We start from the raw sequence: 21037 nt of genomic DNA on the forward strand, positions 1-21037 counted from the left end.
TAATTAACCAAACATGACATCGAACAGAGCGATGATTCAATGTTTTACGGATTTTTTATGACTTAGGTTGATCACGGGTTTTTGCTTAAAATCCTAGTCTGTCTAACACTTTATTTAGGGTATTTGAGAAATAAAACAGTCTTAAATGGGTTTAGTGTAGGTCCCTTTTAAACCCACCACAATAACCAGAATATTTTTTGCCTTTGTACAACGAGCAAGTGATCCGCGAACCCGACCACCCACCAGTGGGTCCACGTGAAATTTCTGGAGCAGCCAGTACATAGTGTCTAGTATATCTGGCACAGATTATACAATAATAGCTGCACCCCGAGGCATCGCTCCCGTGGGAATTTCGAGATAAAAAGTACTTACCCTATGTGTTATTCCAGGTTATATTCTACCCGTGTGCCAAATTTCATAACAATCCGTATGATTTTGCGTGAGAGTGACAGATATACATCGTCACAAACTTTGCATTTATAATATTTTAGTAAGAAGTAGGCTTCCAGTAAGAAGCGGGTCATTTATAAGGGAAATCTTAATTCCCTTCGACACTGGTACTATCTACAACAATTAGTTCCTCTGGTGGTTTTTAATGAGACCCTAGGAATAAGAGAAAATCATAGTCTGTTTTTCTGTTGGAAAGTCAGTTTATGCGAAGGTATAAGATACATAAATGACAGAAACCACATTCAAGTGCTTAATCCACAGATGGACATCAACGCATATCGTATAGAAAACAACGGATCACGACGGAGTTGAAACGTGCTGCATTGTCGCAACGGAACGCGACTGAGCAATGGGGCATGGTCTACATTGGGCGCATATATTTGGTTACTACTAGCGACATCTAATAGACTTAACGCTAAACCTAATTTTCAATTCCATTGTAGCATAGCGCCATCTATTTTTAATCGAATACATAATAGTTATTTTGGCTGGGCGTGTAGATGACTCTTTGTCTAGTACTTTTTCGAATGATTTTCATAATGAAGCTTCTAATTTTTTATTAAATTGAAAATATGATTTCCACTTGTTATCGACGTATGTTGATAATACAAAAATCAAACAAAAGTGGACATCATCTGTAGCTAGCTCATCTATCTGTAAAATGAAATGGGTCGGTGTCATGTGTCATCGTTTGACATCTGTGTGGCTGACAGAACAACAATGATGTGTCTTGAAATGTAAACTAAATATTTTCATAATTTTAACATGGATATTATTAGTTTGAAAGAAATTCAAAGCAAATTACTGCTGTGGGAAACCTCAGAAAATCCATTAGCTCCTCTTACTTCGGATCAAAGGGAGGCTATTTTAGATTTGGAAGCTCTTGTAACTGGAAATTGTGCCGCTAAAGAAGAGGTTCATGTTTATTTATTCTATTATTTATTTTCCGCAGCACCTATTCTATGAAAATTAAGTATAAGGATATAGATAAAATGTTTTAATCTCTCCATAAATATTCCATAAAGATGATCTTAAAACCGTGGCAAGTTATACTAGTAGTGTGTCCACATTCTATGTTTCATGTATACAGAATCCATTTCCCTCTACTACATAACTTAGGTATAACTTAGGGTCATCATATAACAACGTTTTAAATAACAGGGATCCAATAAAACTCAACCTGACGAGCCTTTAGATAAGTCCACTATACCGTCTGTGGATTCAACATATGACTTTCTGGAATGGTATGAAAGTCTTTGCGAGAGCTCTGTCCGTATAAATGATGCTCCATATGAGGCATATTACAAACAACTGGAGGACAGGAGAAATGAGTGTGTTTCACTCACCAATCAGGTACCTATTTCTTGACTTTAAGATTATCCTGATTGGACATAATATGGCTACAGAAAAAAAATATTTTTATTACTTTTAAAAGTTGAACTTGTTTTCCTATAGATTTTTTTCTCCTTTTTTACTATAATTACCATTCTGATCTATGAAAATGAAAAATATATTTTTGATCATTTGAAAATGAAAAAAATATTTTTTACCAATTTGGACTTTACATTAGTATGTCACTTAGCTAATTGTCTTATTGATGAGTTTTGATCATCTGATATATAAATTATTCTCTCAGATAGGAGCTACAATGGCAGACCTGAAGAAGCTATCGGAACAGTATAACCTAGTGTCCAACAAGACAAATGCTCTTCACATGATGAGTGAGCAGTTGTTGGCAGATCAGAATAAACTCTCCAGTATAGGTGAGTTAAATATATTTCTTTCTAAAACAGTAAGAAATTGTAACTGAAATTTTAAAGTGTATATTACCAATGTGACAAATATATCTAAGTTTTATCTATGCTTTGTGAATTATATATTTGTTACATTTACTTTGTACTAAATAAGATAAGTCCATTGATAAAACACATATAATAGAAGCATGAAAATTATATGATTTTGACTAATTGTTAAAAGTACTCTAAGGAGCACTTACTCTATATTCTTAACCCTTCGAGTTTGGGAATCAGGACACAATAGATAAACAATTGTAATGTGGTAGCTGGCTACTGGTGATTAGCTGACAGGTTAAACAACGGCTGATTTATGATTCTCTTCTAAATATACTATTTTTTAGTTCAATTATTGTCTTTATTGTGATTCTGAAGTTATTGATTTATACCTTTGCAGGTGAAGACATTAAGCAGAAGTTGCACTATTTCACCCAAGTGGAGCACTTGTCCCAGAGACTCAGTAGTCCTACAATGTCCGTTAATAGTGAAACTTTCTTCAATGTGTTGGCTAAAATTGATGACTGTTTGGATTACATGAGAGCTAATGTGAGTAGTGTCTCTTGTAGTAGTATTAGTATAAGTATTTTTATGTACAGTCAATGAAATACCATGTTACTGTGCTGGACCTCTATGCTGCAGCCTAAGGGGCGGGTGGTATTATGTGCTATTGACTGTACATGGCACATAGAAGTAACTACTCAACACATCACGTTACAACTCGATTCGAAAAATCAACATCATGAATTAATGCAATATTTACGAAACTTGAAGTAAAAAAAAAATACTTTAAAAAGTGTTAATTTCTGATTAAATTATTGATTTTTATTCGTAACAGACTAATAAATATTAAAACTCATTTCAGAACACGTTTAAAGAATCGCATACCTATCTCGTCAAGTACCGCCATTTGCAAAACCGTGCGATCTCTTTAGTACGCTCGTACGTGACCCACGTACTGAACCACGCCACAGAGCAGGTCTTAGCGCCTAGTGACGACGGGTGTACTGACCAGGAGAATATGGACACTGCCTACGCTGTGTACTTCGGGAAGTTTCAAGCTGCAGCGCCTAAATTGAAAATGGTTATCACCGAAATTGAGAAAAGGGCTGAAACGAATGATGAGTAAGTTACAGCTCAAACTCGATGATTTAGTGTGATACTTCCAAGCACGAACAATTTTTCAAAATTTTTTGGTACATATTCGTAAAAAATTTGAAAATACTCAATGGCCAGGAAAATCATCACACAAAAATTTATTGCATAATCTATATGTTTCAAATGTAGCTCTCAGGTCTCACTGCTGGGAAAAAGCCTTCTCTCTTTGTTCATAAGTTTTATAAATTAAAGGTACATTTAGCAATTTTTTTTTTATATTCCGACAGAATATACTCGTATAGAGGCCTATAATTCGGTGTTACAGCTACGCGTCGCTACTATCGGACCTCCAACGTGAATACGCTGTGCGCCGGCGCCGCGTGGCCGGCGCGCCCACGGCCGCCGCACTCGCGTCCGCCGCCAGCAGTCACGTGCGCGACCACTGCGCGCTGCTGCGGACCTCGTGTTCCTTGTTAGCGCACGCGTGCAGGGACGAGTGTGCGTTGTACTCGCATTTCTTTAGCAACCCATCGCCGGCACTTGAGTAAGTATAAACATATTTCACAGTTTATTTATTTAACTATCTACTTATCTAGTATCGTAGTATCCCAGTATATATTTTACTAGGTACATATTTTAAGCACTATATTACTGCACTCATATATCGCACCAGCACCTACTTAGTAGTAAAGGCTCCAACTGAAAATCAGTGTATTGCTCCTAGAGTAATAACATCACTGAGTTGTGGCCTGTTTAGATTGCTGCAGCACACACACCCATAATCACTTTTTGTAATTACCCACGTTTTGTTTTTTTTTTTATCTTAATTTTCTTTTTTGGTTATTATGTGTGTGTCTGTAGTTTTTTGAATAAACTTATTTCTATTCTATTTCTCTTATATATATTTAAAAAAAGACTCCTGCTTTACTGCAGTTTAATTTTTATCATATTTCTCACTTTCTTTTGTTTTTTTTTCTGAATATCAATATAATAAAGATTTATTCCAGTGACCACTTCCTATCAGGTGGACCGCATGCCTATTTGCTCAATAAAAAATATAAATTTATTTTTTAAACAATTTATAAAGCATCACTGATAAAATCGGACACTGACACTGGCCATACTTATTGTAATAATCTGTTTTTTTTTAACACTAATACGGTTTCTAATAATTGTATATAATAACTTCTGGGTATTGTATTTTCTTGTGCCACTCTGTCCTCTTTCTTGGATTTAACAATTTCTTACTTTTAAATTACTTGTGGAGACTTTGAATTGGCTCTCTGTTTCCTACTGTTATTTTTTTTTACTTAATTTTCCTAAATAGTAATAAATAATGAAATGATTGTAGCGAATACCTGCAATCGCTGTGCGTGGGCCTGTACGAGACGCTGCGCCCGCACATCATCCACATCAACCATCTGGAGACGCTGGCCGAGCTCTGCGTTATACTGCGGCTCGAACTCATTGAGGAGCAGGTCAACAACGACCGTGAGTTCATTCTTCTTCTTGACCTTATCCCACTCATGTGGGGTCGGCACAGTATGTAAGTTCCTTCCATTTCGTTCTGTCATTTGCCATATCCATTGATACTCCTTTCCTGTTCACACTATCCTTGATCACACTCCATCCATTTCTTCTTAGGTCTTCCTCTATTCCTGGAACCCTTTACTTCCATCTTTAATGCCATTTGAGTGACGTGATTTTCATCTTCTTGAAATTTGCAAATCTACAACGCTCTATTGTAATTTTATAGTGCACTAACTTTTGTCCGCGGCTTCGCCCGCGTTGATTTTTCGAGATGAAAGGTATCCTATGTCTTTCTGTATACTTCAAACTACTACTATGCAAAATTTCAAGAAGATTGGTTGAGCAGATAGAATTTTCGCATTTATAGGAATATCACTACACGGCTCAGGCGCTGAACGCCTCTTTGCCACGAGTGTCCGAGACTAAATGATCTAATAAACTCATGTATCTATTACATAAATCAAATTTAAGTACGCGGACGAATTGAGTGACGGAAAGTGCACTGAAGTAACCAATACTAGATAACGGCTCAAAATCAGTGCTGGGCGTTTTGCTTAGCGTAACTTTGAGCCGTTGCTTATTGTGATGCGCAACACACCTAATATCAAAGTTTTTCTTTATGTGTATGTTCGTGTGTGTTTCACAATAAAGACTATTCTAAAGTCATGTAACTGTTTACTTTCGACAACACCCTCACTTCGACTAAAATAGCTGAAATTGTATTATGTCCTCCAGTCGTAATTCTCTTTCTTGCAATGTCTCATTCGCACAATGGCTTTTTCGCAAAATGTCGCGACAGGGACTTAGAAGTAAAATTTAGATTTTCACAACCATTTCTCGATTATATTTTTTGAGGTACTCAAAGTGTGATTTTATTTTTGTCATATCTTTGAAAGCATTGTCATCATCAAAGTAATTTTTTCACAGGTGTTTCTATTAATTAGTCATTTTATTGATTAGTCATCAAAAAAAAAATGTTGTCAACTAATTTCACGAAGCCACAACTATTATCATGCGATTATTGTCGTATAGTCTGATAGCTAACCTTCACTAGCTGGATGGGCAGCATTAATAGTATCGTAATAACAATCGCTGGATGTTTCCCAAAGCGGTAACGCTGGGGGCGCTGGGGGCGGCGGCGCACGCGCTGCTGCAGGACGCGCAGGAGCGCCTCGTGTTCCGCGCGCACGTGCTGCTGCGCGCGGACGTGCTGCTGTACCGGCCTGCGTGTGGAGACCTCGCCTACCCCGACAAGCTGGAGATGATGGAGGTACGGAGATTATTTGTTCAACTTAGATTTATGTTGGTACTAGCTAGCTGCGCCCAGCTACGCCTACGGCCTGCTCCGTCAATAATGCCAAGAAAGTTGTTGTGTGTGTTTCGTTCCACGTAATGACCACGACCCGCCATGAGGAATACGACTATGAAGAGAACTGCGCCCCGGAGCTTGTGTTATTCCAGGTTATTTTCTACCCGTTTACCAAATTTCATAACAATCGCTCCAGTAGATAATGCATGAAGAGGTAACAAACAAACTTACTTTCGCATTTATAATATTAGTTGGGACTGGCTGTTCACCCGTGGCTTTAACCGCTTATATACCCTCGGGAACACTTTTTTTAGTTGAAATATAATATCCATAGCACATTTAAAATACGCACAGCGCTATCTAGTGTTTCATTTCAAATTTTTTATGGCATTTGGCGCCACCTATAATAGAATACAAATTTTCCGCATTCCATATGTCCTTCTCCATACGTAATTATATATATGCGAAATTTCTAGAAGAGCTAGAGTTATGGTTACCCGAGCGAAGCCAAGACGGACCTTTAGAATATTGTAGATATATTGTAATATAACAATATATCTACTATTGTTTGTGAAAATATGAATACAAAATCGACGTTTTTCACACGGAACCATTATTGACTTCAGCAAATCGCCCTATCGATCCATGAGCAGAATCTTAAACGCAGCGACTCCCACAACTCCATGGTGTCGGACATATCCGCGACGTCGCAGGAGGTCGCCAACATAACTGTGGAGGCGCAGCGGCGGCCGCAGCCCTCGCCGGCTGACCTCCACGGCATGTGGTACCCCGGAGTCAGGAGGACTTTAGCTGCATTGTCCAGGCTTTATAGATGTCTGGAGAAGAAGGTCTTCCAAGGGTAAGTATTTCATTTTTTATCCTCTCTTTCATCTTAGCGTTTTCTCGGTTGCTTCTGCCGCTATTTACCGTCGAAACCCAGGATCCGTAACGTCACATTGGAGGCGCAGCAGCGGCCGCAACCCTCGCCGGCTGACCTCCACGGCATGTGGTACCCCGGAGTCAGGAGGACTTTAGCTGCATTGTCCAGGCTTTATAGATGTCTGGAGAAGAAGGTCTTCCAAGGGTAAGTATTTCATTTTTTATCCTCTCTTTCATCTTAGCGTTTTCTCGGTTGCTTCTGCCGCTATTTACCGTCGAAACCCAGGATCCGTAACGTCACATTGGAGGCGCAGCAGCGGCCGCAACCCTCGCCGGCTGACCTCCACGGCATGTGGTACCCCGGAGTCAGGAGGACTTTAGCTGCATTGTCCAGGCTTTATAGATGTCTAGAGAGGAAGGTCCTCCAAAGGTAAGTTTTCATCTGTTATCTCTTTCTCTCATCTTAGAGTCGTTCCAGTTGCTTCCGCCGCTATTTATCGTCGGAACCCAGGGTCCGCGACGTCGCAGGAGGTCGCCATTTTTATTTTATAATGTGTCTGGAGAGAAAGATCTTCCAAGGGCAAGTATTTAATACACCAGCAGACCAGCATGTGTTGGCTAGTTGTTAGTGTTGTGTGCAATGTAAATGCTTTGTTAATGTTGTCATAAGACGCCTCCTAGCGGTCTTTAAAACATACCACATTACAGGCTTTCTTACAAGTTGTCCAGATTTTGTTTTATGTACTTACAAGGAGCGCCCCGGGGCTTCGCCCCTGTGGCAATTTCGAGATAAAAAGTACCCTATGTGTTATTCCGGATATAATATTCATAACAATCCTTCCAGTAGAATGAAAGAATAATATACATACACTACACACACATACATCCTCACAAACTTTCGCATTATTAATATTAGTAGGATTCTGAACAATTTAATAGAGATAGAATATAAAAATTATAAATTCTTCAATATTATAATCCACGTTTAATTTTTCGGGTTTCACAGTCCAAGTGTAATTTTTCGGGTTCAGCGAGTGATGAGTTTTGAATAATGTCGGCAAGGATTTCAACAGCGGCTGGCACATCGTTTGCGAGACATTTCGCATAAAACACATTCTGTTCCCGAGATGTATAGTCCAATATTATTGTCCCAAGTGTAATTTTTGTTTTCAGCTTAGCTCAAGAAGCGATATCCCTCTGCGTGCAGAGCATAGATAACGCGGCCAAACTGATAAGCGCGAGCAAAACGCCCATAGACGGGGAACTATTCCAAATCAAACACCTATTGATATTGAGAGAACAGATCGCGCCGTTCCAAGTCGATTTTATAATCAAAGAGACAACTTTAGACTTCAGTAATATGAAAAATGCCGCATACGGCTTGATACAGAAACCAAGGCAGATATTTTCGTTGAATAGTAACAATGCGTTGTTGGAGTTTTTGTTAGAGGGTACGCCGATGGTGAAGGAACATCTTTTGGACTCGAGGAAGGAGGTCGATAGACAGTTGAAGGCGTGCTGTGAAGTTTTCATCAAGGACGCCACTGAAGTTTTAGCTGGACCGTTGATTGCTTATGTGGAAAAGGTATGTTTTCACAAGTTTTGTTTTTATTTAACTTACAATATTGTGATGTGTATCGAGTGGAATCTTGCAACACAATTTTGAAGCAGATATCTTCTAGCGATTAAGCTGAAATGTTTAATACATGTTTAGATTGGATGACAATGCGTTATTATAATAAGCACCACCTGATGGTGCATCCAAGAACGGCTCTAGACGTGGGAACTCGTCAACGCAATTGAAAATTTTAAATTCAGTCTTCAAAACAATTGAACAACAATACAATGCAATCAGATCGGACCACGCCGGAATTAAATAGAATAGGTTTAACAACAATGACACATTTTTATTGCTGTATTATTTAGTTCCTCAGACCGTTTTCTTACAAAAAGTACCCTATGTGTTATTCCAGGTTATATTCTACCCGTGTACCAAATTTCATAACAATCGGTCCAGTAGATTTTGCTTGAAAGCGTCACACACACACATCCTCAAAAACTATGTTTTGCATTTGTAATAATGTGGTCGTCCAAATCAAAAGGGACCTTTTGGAGGCTAGCACTTAGGTCTTTATTGCTATTGTTTTGTATTGGAACAACGGTAATAAAGACCTAAGTGCTAGCCGCCATAAGGTCCCTTTTGATTTGGACGACCATATATTAGTACAATTGATTTTGGAAATGATTTCTTCAGTGGCGATTAGTTAAGAGTAAGTAACTACTATCTAATGAAAATACTGTATGTCGGCGTAAAGTAAAGGGATGAATTAATTCAGCCTAACTGGCATGGTCTCGATAGCTCAGTGGTCAAGAGCTCTGTCCCGAATAGACAGGGGCGCGGGTTTAATTCCCGCTCGATTCCAGAATTTTTTCATCTCATCATTATTTTCAAAAATAAGTTAAAAAGCATAGATAGATAGATAGATAAACTCTTTATTGCACCATTCATAAAGGAGTACAGTTACAACAAGATATTCAAACATAATGAGTGCAAAGGCGGACTTATCGCTAATGCAATTTCTTCCACCAAACCTTTGGATATGACATGTATAACAAATCTCCATTTAAAATGATCTCTTCCTCAAGAAAATTGACGGATCGTAATGACAGCGCATCCGCAGCGGTCCAAACGCTATGAGAAACACTTACTTATGTCACCGCAGGCACAAGCCCTCCCCCCCCCGGAGCTGCAGCCGCAGCCGGCCGCGGCCGCGGTGCGCGACACGCAGCGCGCCGTCAGCGCGCACCTCGCGCCGCTGCAGCGCTCCATGCAGCTCTACCTCGCCAACAAGGAAACAGAATTCATACTCTTCAGGCCTATCAGGGTGAGATTATCATTGTTTTACTAGATTTGTCATTTGTCCTAATATATTTATTTATTTGTGTGAATTTACTTAACGACCTCGGTGGCGCAGTGGTAAAGTGCTTGTCTCTGAACCGAGAGGTCCCGGGTTCGATCCCCGGTCGGGTCATAATGGAAAATGATCTTTTTCTGATTGGCCTGGGTATGTATATATGTATTTTTTTATAAAATATAGTATCGTTGAGTTAGTATCCCATAACACAAATCTCGAACTTACTTTGGGGCTAGCTCAATCTGTGTGATTGGTCCTAATTATATATTTATTTATTTAATTTCACGAGCGTTTGAATGTGTAGCGTTTCATTAGTGTCCGGCATTTTTTAAAATAAAGAATTTGTTTTTTTAATTAAACATTTATAAAATTAACATTGTACCAGTACATACTTTACTTGTTATATAATAGGATAATTTAATTGATTACTGTGTGTGGTACAATTTAATAAACACTAATGACAGCCCACGGCCGCGTTCAAAACGCTCGTGAAATTCACCCTTGTGCCCGCGTTTATTTCGTGTTATTATTGTCTATATTTCGGGTTCTAAGCAACATGTCGCGATGAAACGTATACCAGATTTTAAATTAAACCATCCGCTGTATAACTGTGAAAACCGCATCAAATTACATCCAGTAGCTTTTTAGTGATGTGCAAACAAACATATAAAGATTCTAAAAAAAAATTGTTTTGGCTTCTATTAGTCCCATAAAGACCTAATGATTTTTCTTTAATATCTCCTATGTACAAACATAGCCTACTTACAATTTTAAGTGTATAAATTGATAGCTATACTATACCTCGCTAACAAGGAGACTGAGTTGATACTGTTCAGGCCTATTAGGGTGAGATTGTGTTACCTTTATTTTTTAAGCTTTTCCCTAAACCCGTGAGAAAACGCCACGACGCGGCAGCTTTTTCAGCAGCCAATGATAATTTCAAAGTTCAAAAAGTTCTTTCAAAGTAAAAAAAAGAGCAATGCCGCGATATTTCGTTAAAGATGACGCCGACTTCACACTTAAACCAAAATATTAGTTTATATTTCCCTTATTCCTACTAATCTTTAGATATTATACTTATATATATATATATTCCCTTTTTCTACTCAAGTCACCTTGACGTGACCTTTCTGACATCTATACTTATTTGTTCACAGAATAACGTCGTCGGCTATTTCGTACAAATGGACCAAATTCTCACCACATGCGGCTTCTCTTATGAAGATAGATTGATTGTAGCGTGCCCTACGCCCGAGCAAGTTTCCGTGTTCATCTCCTCCGCCAGCCTCATCAGCCACGGCGAGCCAGTGTTGCCATACGGCAAGAAGAGGAGGACTAGCACTGTCCGCAAGCCCAGTGTTGCCAGTGTGCAGGAGAGTGATAAACCACCAGAAACTTCTAATACTATTAACGTATAAAAATGTATTTGTGCGGTTAAATTATTTGAAGTATTAATTATGTACTATTATTGAGATTTTTCTTATTATTTAGTTAAGGGGATGTCATTAGAATCTTCTTATAGTGGCCGCACTATCGCACAAAAGTTCGTAGTCTGTCAAGTAAATGAAGAAATTAAATGAGGGTGCTGTCTCCTGGCAACATTGGGTGTTTATCAACCAATCTAAATCATTGTATTAGGTATTGCAATGGCAAAAACAGTAGTTTGTTAAAAATCCGTTTTCTTTCTTGATATACTGTAAGTATAATTTATAAGCTTCGCGCAATAATTAGCTTGAAGTTTGCGATAGTGCAGCCATGGGGTTTAGATTAGGTAGAAAAGGAAAACATTTAAAATTAAAATCATAATATAAAAACAGATTGGTTTATTTACACATTTTATTAACTTAATTTGCTATAATAAATACACAGTACACCAAAAACATTGTTTTATTTGAATAAAACAACAGACATTGAGTGAAGTTTTTAATGTGTTTTATGTTTTCTTAATCACTGATTTAAATACGAACTCTAAAATTATACTACAGCAAATTACACTCTGGCCCAAAACATTCCTCCACGAATTCTAGTGTACTCAGGTAGACCTTCAACTGGTCCTACAGCTGCAACTGCAGGGCAGCGGTCAAACAAGTACTTGAAGCAGACGTCACGGACGTTCTGGACTGTCACAGAGTTGATGCGGGCATCGAGCTCATGGATCGGGATACGTCTATTGTAGCAGAGCATCTGGCGGCCAATGTCCTCGCAGACAGGGGTGGTGCCATCCAGCTGAAGAAGCATGTTTGTCTTCAACAAGTTCTTTGCACGCTCCACCTCTCCCTCAGTAACTGTCGTGCAAAGTTTCATCCATTCCTTCTGAATATTGAAAAGCATATCCTCAATTTGCAAAGGCTCAGACACAAAGTAGATGCCCCATAGTCCAGTGTCTTTGTAGCACGTGTTGAAAGACTGGAAACTATGGCAGAGGTTATCCGAAGATGCTGCACGTGCGAGGTATGAGGCATTGTTGCCACCACCACCCTGAGAGCGGTCCCATGCTCCAATCAAAGTATTGGCCACCATTAGGGGAATGTTATCAGCATCTGTCCAACCTGCACCCTCTACTGCAACAGCTACGTGCGCAAGGGGCATTGAATCATCTCTAACACGGATTTCAGAACCAGTGTAACGGCAAGGTGGTATCTCAATTGCTTGTGCTGTGTTTTTTAGTCCACTGAAGTGTTTGTTAGCTAGATCAACCAACTTCTCATGCTGAACCCCACCAGCTCCTGAGAGGACAATACGACTTGGTTGGTAGTGGTTCTTAATGTATGCCTGGAGGTCAGCCTTCGAGATTTTTTTGATGTTCTTGGTCGGTCCAAGGATGGTCTGGCCCAGGGGAGTGCCCTGGAAGGCTGTAGCATGCAAATGGTCAAATACTACTTCCTGCAAATTGCTCTCGACGTCCTGCATTTCGCGCAGTATAACACCACGTTCTCGTTCGATTTCGGGTTCAGCGAGTGATGAGTTTTGAATGATGTCGGCAAGGATTTCAATAGCGGCTGGCACATCGTTTGCGAGACATTTCGCATAAAACACAGTCTGTTCCCGAGATGTGTAGGCGTTCAAATGCGCTCCCATGTTTTCTACTAGCAGTTCTAAGTCTGTCTGTGACCTCTTGCTTGTACCTTTGAAAGCCATGTGTTCAAGGAAATGAGCAACTCCATTGTTCTTGGATGTTTCGTACCTTGAACCGGCGTCGATCCATAGCCCTACGGTGGCGGTGGGTGCACCGGAATCTTCAGAGGCAACACGTATGCCATTATCAAGTACTGTAAGCTTTGTCGGAGGCACATTTACGAGTGCCTGTTTGTGATCCGCGACAGTTGCCAAAAGGCGTACCTGATTGCCATGTTTTGAGACTAATCTCAAAGTCGTCGCTACCTTCAACATTTTACTTGAAATCCTTGCACTTTATTAAAAATTTTGTTCGCAGATTTACGTAATAAATGGGCAATAGGGTGAAGTGAAGGAACAGAACTTTACGTCAACGTCAAAACCATAAAGAAAACGAATGAAATGCATCAATTGACAAAAGAGTAATCAATAGACAAGAGTGTTGCCAGGCGAAGCACAGCTATTTATTATTGGCCGGGATATTTCGGTTCGTAGTCTTCATTGAAAACCTTCCTGGGGGCTTACCATCAACACTTAACGCGATCCACTTTACGACCTAAACTGACCTGCATCGCAAATTCGTACCATCAAGATGCAATAACGATCCATTATAGGTAGTGACCAAAACATACGCCAATTCGATTTCATTCACTCATTTTGCATACAATTCCGTACCATGATGTACATTTGAGAACGTAAACTGGATCGGTTAGCTGTCAAAATTGACGATTCAAAAAAGTTACTATTTCAGATAGGTTTCCACAGACGTGGCGCTACTGTCGCTGAAAACAACGATGTAGTCTATCTGTTATTGATAGTTCCTAATTTTGCCACGGAAACTCTTTCGTGGTACGGTTTTAATGTTCCGAACTTTGTGTTTAGATGTTATGACCGACAAATTTTTAGTCTGCATAATATTGCATTTATTTCAATTTAAATATTTTATTTTATTGTGTTTTGTACTTACTATAGTCATGTAACAGCAAGATAATAATATACATTTTAATTTTAAGTAACCAAAAGGTGCGTATTGTTTGCCCAAAATGGTAAGAATTTGATATCGGAACGCTACTCTTGAAACGAGATAAAATATATCGACATCGTATAGCCTTATATTTTTCTTATTTTTGGCTACTGTCACTGGGGTTTACGATTCAGAGATAATTTTAATTTTTTAAATTGATTTCATTCACTCCTTACGATTCAAATGCGACTTTGTTAAGTTGGTGGTACCAAATAACGCGATTAATTTTAGGTTCCTAAACTGAACTGCCCTGCATTTGAATCATTGTATAATAGTTGATGGTAGGCCCCCTGTATTAGGGAGTATTACTGCGCATTTATCCCGCCAGAGTGCAGCACTGTGTAAGGTAAACAAAAGCTTTGCCGCCTTTTGCTAAGTCGATTAAAACGTTTATTTTAGAGGACTTTATTAATTATTTCATTATGTAATCATTCGTTTGTGAAAATATATACAACAATGTTGCATATTCGATTTCAAAAAATCGTTTTCCAAAAGAATTATTCCACCTAAATCACCTAGCTAATTCACTCAGGTGATTTAAGTCCACTGAGTCGGTGTACTTATATCACCTTCGCTCAGGTGATTTAGGTCGACCAGAAATTTCACAAAAATTTGTCCACCTAAAGCACCCGTAAGGCAACAAGGTGATTGAATTACACAAATCATTGTACGTAATTCTCCTAAGAAAAAAGCTCGGAACACTTCACACCTGAAGACTTATTAAAATATGGACTTCATACATGTGAAATTATCAGTCAAAATCAAGTTAATATCAGTTTATCACCACAGTAAAACCAAAAATAGTGTTATTATTTTCAGGACCAGTTAACCGCTCTTTAGTTTTCTCATGGTCTAAAACAGAAGTCTTAAAAGTGTACTCAAAGGCGACAAAGAGCTGCTAAACGTGAAGCTAATAATCAAATGCGTCGTCGTATATGAGGATAACCGATATAGACGGTTTTTTGTGTTTATATTTTTGATTGGAATAGTTTTTGGGTGGAAGTGGTTAATTGACTATGTTGAAGGTGGTCGAAAATAATATACATATCCCAATCCCACAAATAGTGCAATATGATATCAATAGTGTTCAATAATTATAATAAAAGTACTGTGTTTTACAATGGACTTGAATCGTTTAGCAAATTCGTCTTGTATATTTAACACTTTGTGTTCTGAAGCCTATTCAATAATCCACTAAATCCTTTTTTTTTAAACTCTCACCGTGATTGCGAAGAGATTTAGTCGTAAATCTTCAAAAATATTGGTGCTTCTTGCCTCAATTGGCAATGTTTGTTAACCCAAGTTGTATCAGTAGCGCCATCCGCGCTGAGCTTTGCGTAATATTCCCTATTGACAACATTTCAAGGGTAAAATTTTATGGAATTTTTCTCATTTGGTTATTACGCAACTACCTACGCAAGTTGTCTTTAGTTTTCTTGTAGTGTAAGTATTGTGTAGAGCCCTACCAGGCCAGGGTTCCATGTTGAACTTTATAATTTCTTTGTGTGATTTGTATTAATAGACAGCTGCCTATTACTTAATAAATAAATAAATAATATACCAAAGATACACTAAAGTGAAGTATTGGTTGGTTTTTGATGGTATCGAGTGATAACGATATCTACGTTACGAGTAACTAAATACGAATACTACGAGTGATGCCCACCCCTAGCTACGTCAATGCCAAAAACAGAAAGTGGCATTCATTTACTTCCTTACTTCATTCATTTCAATTCATTCTTTTAATTTCGCACGTAATTTCGTGGGAATATTACGAGAGCAATATGTACTGTGAAGATAGTTTTTCAATAAATTTCGTTAAAGTGTTTGGGGAAAGTGTATGTCGGTAGATACACCTAGCCTAAGTAACGCGGACGCGCAAGATGCTGTTTGCTGATATTTCGCATGTGATCTAGTAATACGTCATGACCACAATGAAGAATCCAAATTCATCGTCTTCTAAACTCGCTCTCCTCAGCCACATCAAGTACGAACACCTGGTAGCTGGTATATCGGGTGGTGTCACCTCTACGCTTATCCTACACCCTTTGGACCTAATAAAAATTAGATTCGCTGGTGAGTTCTAATGTCATGTCCTTCTACCATGTGAATATTGCCACGAGAGGTTAAACTACGTATCGATTTCTTTTGTTTTATGGGTTAGCAAACTTGGTTGCCGTGACCTTGATCTTTAGGGGTGAAAAGTTGACCGACTAGCCAATTACTATTTTGTCTTCAGTCATTCTGTGTTCAGCACATGCTGAACACAGAATGACTGAATAAAATAAAATAAACTGCAACTAGTCATTATAATAGAAAGAAATAATTATCGTAAAGAAAGTAGGTATATAAAGTATAGAGAATACATGCTAGAGTAAGTACATCTAAATTTTACATACCTAGCCACTTTTAAAGCATTAATTGTTTAAGCCCTGGACAAGTCAAGACAAGTGGTTACAAAACATGTCATATCTATAATAAAATGTCATCCAGGACTCCAAAGGTTACAAAGTATGGATATCCAAACAGAAGAGTAAGGCTGCTAGTATATTGCTCAGTTTAAATATTTTATTCTTCAAATGGGAAGAACACCTATCTTTTATTTATGTACCTACCTCTATCAAGCTAGGTATATAACTTCACTTCACAAAAGCTCAGGTTAGGTTGGGATAACTAACATTCTTTACTCTTAATAAGGCTATCATTACTGTGAAATTATGAAATACATAGTGTGTAGAGATAACAAATAAACTTCTATTGTGTTTTGTTGTTCCCTTAAAGGTCTTAAATTGATGCAGTTTAGATGTTTGAACAAAATAATTTATAATGACATTGTTAAGAACATTTTATTTAAAAATATATGGAAATAGAGAATCAGTTGTGAGAGAAACTAAAGACATGACAAAGTAGGAAAATCAAAGATTGATGTGATTTAAATAAATTCTACAAAAAAATCAAGTACAGTTATGTACTATAGTTTTCTCTGTCTATACATGCATGTAAAAGTTATTGATTTTCTAATGTTTTATTATTGGTTTAAAAACAAAATGAAGAAAATAGAAATTGTGTAATATGTGTTTTGTATTAGTTATTAATATTTAATTCCAAAAATGTTTTTTCCTCATCTTGGTCATAATGTCTTCTCGTCTTATGGCACCATCCATGTTGTAAAATATGATGCGTTGCCCTTGCCAAAAATTTGAATAAAAGAAAAAGTTGTTCCTAAAATTTCAAAAATGGGTGTCATTGTGCTAATGTCTGAAAAAGATGGCTTTCACAACATGGCTTTCACACTGTTGGCACTCATTGCAAAATGACACAGGCATTCCATTTTGAGCTCTATTGTATAGAAATTAAGAGATCATGTAAATTACCTTGAATTATATGAATTGGGTAGATCTATTTATTCAAATCAGTGAAACAATTCTGACAGAAATAGTTATAGACATAAAGAGAACAGTAAAAATGTTTATTACGGAGTGTTTGTAAACTTAAGGGATTTTTCCTACATCATTTGGAGAGTTGCCAATGTGTTAATTGTGGTTATACCTTTTGTCGTTGTTATGAGCTTTTATTTCGTTTTATTTCTGTCTCATCAAATCGTGCAAGTTCAATGACGCTGTTTGTCTACCAATGGTGTCAAGATAAAAGATTTTTCTCCTGAAATTTCATGAGGTGACAAATCTATAAAAATTTTCAAAACTCTTTCGAGTTTTGAAAATTGGCCTTTTATATCTATAAAACTCCTAAAGAAAGTTTATACTGTTCTGAAATGCAGTCCAATAATCTTATTGGACTGCATTTCAGAACAGTATAAACTTTCTTTAGGAGTGTTCCTTAGTTTAATAGTCTCCACATTTGTGCCTTTAGGAAATGAGTTTAGATTTCATAAAAACGTTGGCATCACATCAATAAGTCTTTATCGGGTTACTGGTGTCCATGGAACGCAGTATTGTTTACCGAGACGCTTGTTACTGCCAAACAATAAAACACTGGATTTTTTAAACTTAAAATTTGAGAGTATTTGACCTGAATTTAGTCTGATAAGAAGCAAATATTTATATAAGTAATCCTAACTAATATTTTAAATGTGAAAGTAAGTTTGTTTTGTGTTGGTTTGTTACCTCTTCACGTTGTATCTACTCAACCAATCATCTTGAAATTTTTCACACATGTAGTTTGAAGTATGGAGATCGAAGGTCATATGGTACATTTCATCCCAGAAAATAATTATTCCCGTGAGAAATTCACGCGGGCGAAGCCGCGCGCAAAAGCATTAGTATACTTATAAAATGTAAAATAATTGATATGTTTTTTAGTGAATGATGGCAGAACAGCTACTGTGCCAAGGTACGACGGGCTGGGCAGCGCGTTCGTCACCATCGTGAAGAAGGAAGGCGTCAAAGGCCTCTACAGAGGAGTCACGCCCAACGTCTGGGGCTCGGGATCTGCGTGGGGATTTTACTTCCTATTGTGAGTTTTGTTTTTAACCTGATCCGTCCCACTGCTGGCCGAAGGTCTCCCCCAAGTCTGTCCAAGCCGCTCTATTCGATGCCAAATCCAACCATTCCTTCTTAAAGCTTCGCGGATCATAATTCCAAGGCTTCCTTGGTCTGCCACGTTTCCTCTTCCCACACCTAGGTGTCCAGTGTATAGCTAAAATGGCCCAACGTTCTGTCTGCATGCGGCAAACATGTCCTGCCCAGTTCCATTTTAGCGTCGTGTACTTAAATCCCACGTCAACGATTCCGGTTTTGGATCGGATAATGGAGTTTCGGATTTTGTCCTATTCTGAGTGCCTATTGGTGATTGATGTATATGCCTTTGCCAAATAGTGGAACCTGTGGAACCCCATCCATCCATAATGCCAGTCCAACTAATATTATAAATGCGAATTGGGTGTGAGTGTGTTTGTTTGTTACTCAATCAAACAAAATCTACAAGGCAGATTTTGATGAAATTTAGCACACGGGTAGAATTATAAACAAACTATAACATTTTATCTCACTTGATGACGGGATAAAATGTTCTCTATATAGGAATTTCCCATGGGAGCGTTGCCCGGTTGCCCATTAGCGCATGCGGAAGTTTGTCTCTGTTTGTTACGCTATTACAGATAAGCTACAAATTCTGTGTGCATATAATTAAATACCTGAGTTGAATCACCGAGTACTTTATTTTTCACATTTCTATCCCTAGAGACAGTTTGACAAAAAGTTAATTTTCTCTCACGCAAATTTATACACGATGGCTAATTTGTAAGCAAAGTTAGTCACATTCACACCACAGTCATTCATAGTCATTAAGTAGGCTCTTTCATAACACTGTGGTCAAAATAAATGCAGCCGTATCCAGCCAAAGTCAGCGTCAAACAGCCTTTTTACGATATAATAAATTAATTTACATTATACTAGATGTTGCCCGGGGCTTCGCTCGCGTGGGGATTTTGAGATAAAATATAGCAATCTTGGATAATGTACCTTTCTAATGGTGAAAGAATATTTGAAATCGGTTCGGTAATTTCGAAGATTACCCGCCTCAAACATACATACTCACAAACGCTTACGATTTGCTCTGGTATGACAGGTTTAAAAAATAAAAGTAGATTTTTCTGTTTATTGTTTGTTTTGAAGAGAACTATGTGGAAAAGGCTTATTACAAATAAAAATATTCTTCACCCTATTAATATTCAACTGACCTTTTATTTCTATTTATCGAGGGTAAGGGTTACTGCATTATTTATGTTATGTACAATAACTAGCTACCCGTCCCAGATTCGCACGGGTGTAATATTATACATATTATATACATACCTACATTCCTCTTAAATCACTCTTTAAAAAAAATCCGCATAAAAATCCGTTACGTAGTTTTAAAGATCTAAGTATACATAAGGACAGACAGCGGGAAGCGTCTTCGTTTTATATATACTGTGTAATAATAATAATAATAATACCACGTCTTATGGTGTAGACAGAGCCAAAAGCCGCGAAACATGAAGGCCACGTAATAGATATTCACACTTTTATAAACGTTGTATAGGAAAATTTACCATCATTGACGTTGCAGAACACGCTTGGCGCGTGTGTTTCGGTCAATATACTTATAATAACGTAGATACCAGTTAGAACTAGTATTTCCGTGAGCCGGCCCGACAATATGAATCATCCGTTTTTGCTATGAAATTTGTTTAGAAATATTTGGCATCGTTCTTTATGTTCTACTAAGTTTTGCCCGCGGCTTCGCGCGCGAATATTTTCCCACAGGAACAGTATTTTTTTCGGTATGTAAGGTACCCTTCATGTCCTTCTCCATAGTTGAAACTACAAGTATGCAAGATTTCAAGAACAAACAAACTTACTTTTGCATTTACAATATTAGTTAGGATTGTATTTATGTGTCATTCGAATGTTATTAAACTCATGAGATGTAACAGACCATTGAGTTAGAGTTAAGAAAGGGCATCAAAAAAATCTTCAATTACTGACACAAACACTACAGCTAAGTTTTAAAGTGGGTCGCGATAAAGGAACTAATGTAGCCACAGACATTGAAATGTTGTAGTGAAATTAATTTTCTGAATAAAACCCAAAATCAAAATTGGTACTCGATTTCAGTCTTCCCGGGTATTAGGGAGAAACGGAAAAATATCCCTCGATTGAATCTTTTAGGAAAAATGCCCGGATAAAAAATATTTCTGGTTGCAATTGCATCTAACTTCGTAAATGCAGTTAGAAACACAGATGTTGTAACTCGGTTGCAACTTCGAACGCAAATACCGTGTTTGCAGAACTATCCCAAGAAAACGTAGTTAAGGCAATTTTAATTGTGTTGACGAATTGCTAAATCGAACTATCAACACAGTCGGCATGACAAAACATTTACACCTCTTGGAAACGACGCAATGAAGTCTGTTTATTTGTGTAAA

General features: G+C 37.9%; 3 protein-coding genes across 4 annotated transcripts in view; 2 read left to right on the top strand and 1 right to left on the bottom strand.

Annotated features, from left to right (window-relative positions):
* Positions 1-1139: 1139 nt before the first annotated feature.
* Positions 1140-12812, top strand: Cog3 (Component of oligomeric golgi complex 3). Its single transcript, XM_053757232.2, has 12 exons — positions 1140-1365; positions 1612-1803; positions 2087-2213; positions 2641-2789; positions 3106-3365; positions 3664-3882; positions 4690-4829; positions 5978-6138; positions 6804-7036; positions 8230-8641; positions 9780-9941; positions 11129-12812. Exons 1-12 carry the CDS (start codon positions 1216-1218, stop codon positions 11387-11389), a joined length of 2466 nt encoding a protein of 821 aa, XP_053613207.1. The 5' UTR covers positions 1140-1215; the 3' UTR covers positions 11390-12812.
* On the bottom strand, positions 11780-13361 carry LOC128676834 (mitochondrial-processing peptidase subunit beta). The gene has a single exon (XM_053757220.1). The coding sequence runs from the start codon at positions 13359-13361 to the stop codon at positions 11961-11963; it is 1401 nt and encodes a 466-aa protein (XP_053613195.1). The 3' UTR covers positions 11780-11960.
* Positions 13362-15816: 2455 nt separating this feature from the next.
* LOC128681504 (uncharacterized protein) overlaps positions 15817-21037 on the top strand; it is a 38276-nt gene continuing 33055 nt past the window's right edge. For both annotated transcript variants that reach the window (XM_053765472.2, XM_053765461.2), the window contains exons 1-2: positions 15817-16185; positions 18429-18582. In XM_053765472.2, coding sequence (XP_053621447.1) covers positions 16035-16185; positions 18429-18582 — 305 coding nt within the window. In that variant the 5' untranslated portion in view covers positions 15817-16034. The remainder of the gene's footprint in view (positions 16186-18428; positions 18583-21037) is intronic.

Source organism: Plodia interpunctella, chromosome 2 (genome assembly GCF_027563975.2).
Source record: "Plodia interpunctella isolate USDA-ARS_2022_Savannah chromosome 2, ilPloInte3.2, whole genome shotgun sequence".
Lineage (NCBI taxonomy): Eukaryota > Metazoa > Arthropoda > Insecta > Lepidoptera > Pyralidae > Plodia > Plodia interpunctella.

What these genes read in the sequence shown, in the direction of transcription:
- Cog3 (XM_053757232.2), top strand. Translation starts at nt 1,216, where the DNA reads ATGGATATTATTAGTTTGAAAGAAATTCAAAGCAAATTACTGCTGTGG. An exon ending in TGATTGCTTATGTGGAAAAG is followed by an intron (nt 8,642 to 9,779) that starts GTATGTTTTCAC and finishes ATGTCACCGCAG; the next exon opens with GCACAAGCCCTCCCCCCCCC. An exon ending in TACTCTTCAGGCCTATCAGG is followed by an intron (nt 9,942 to 11,128) that starts GTGAGATTATCA and finishes ATTTGTTCACAG; the next exon opens with AATAACGTCGTCGGCTATTT.
- LOC128676834 (XM_053757220.1), bottom strand. Translation starts at nt 13,361, where the DNA reads ATGTTGAAGGTAGCGACGACTTTGAGATTAGTCTCAAAACATGGCAAT.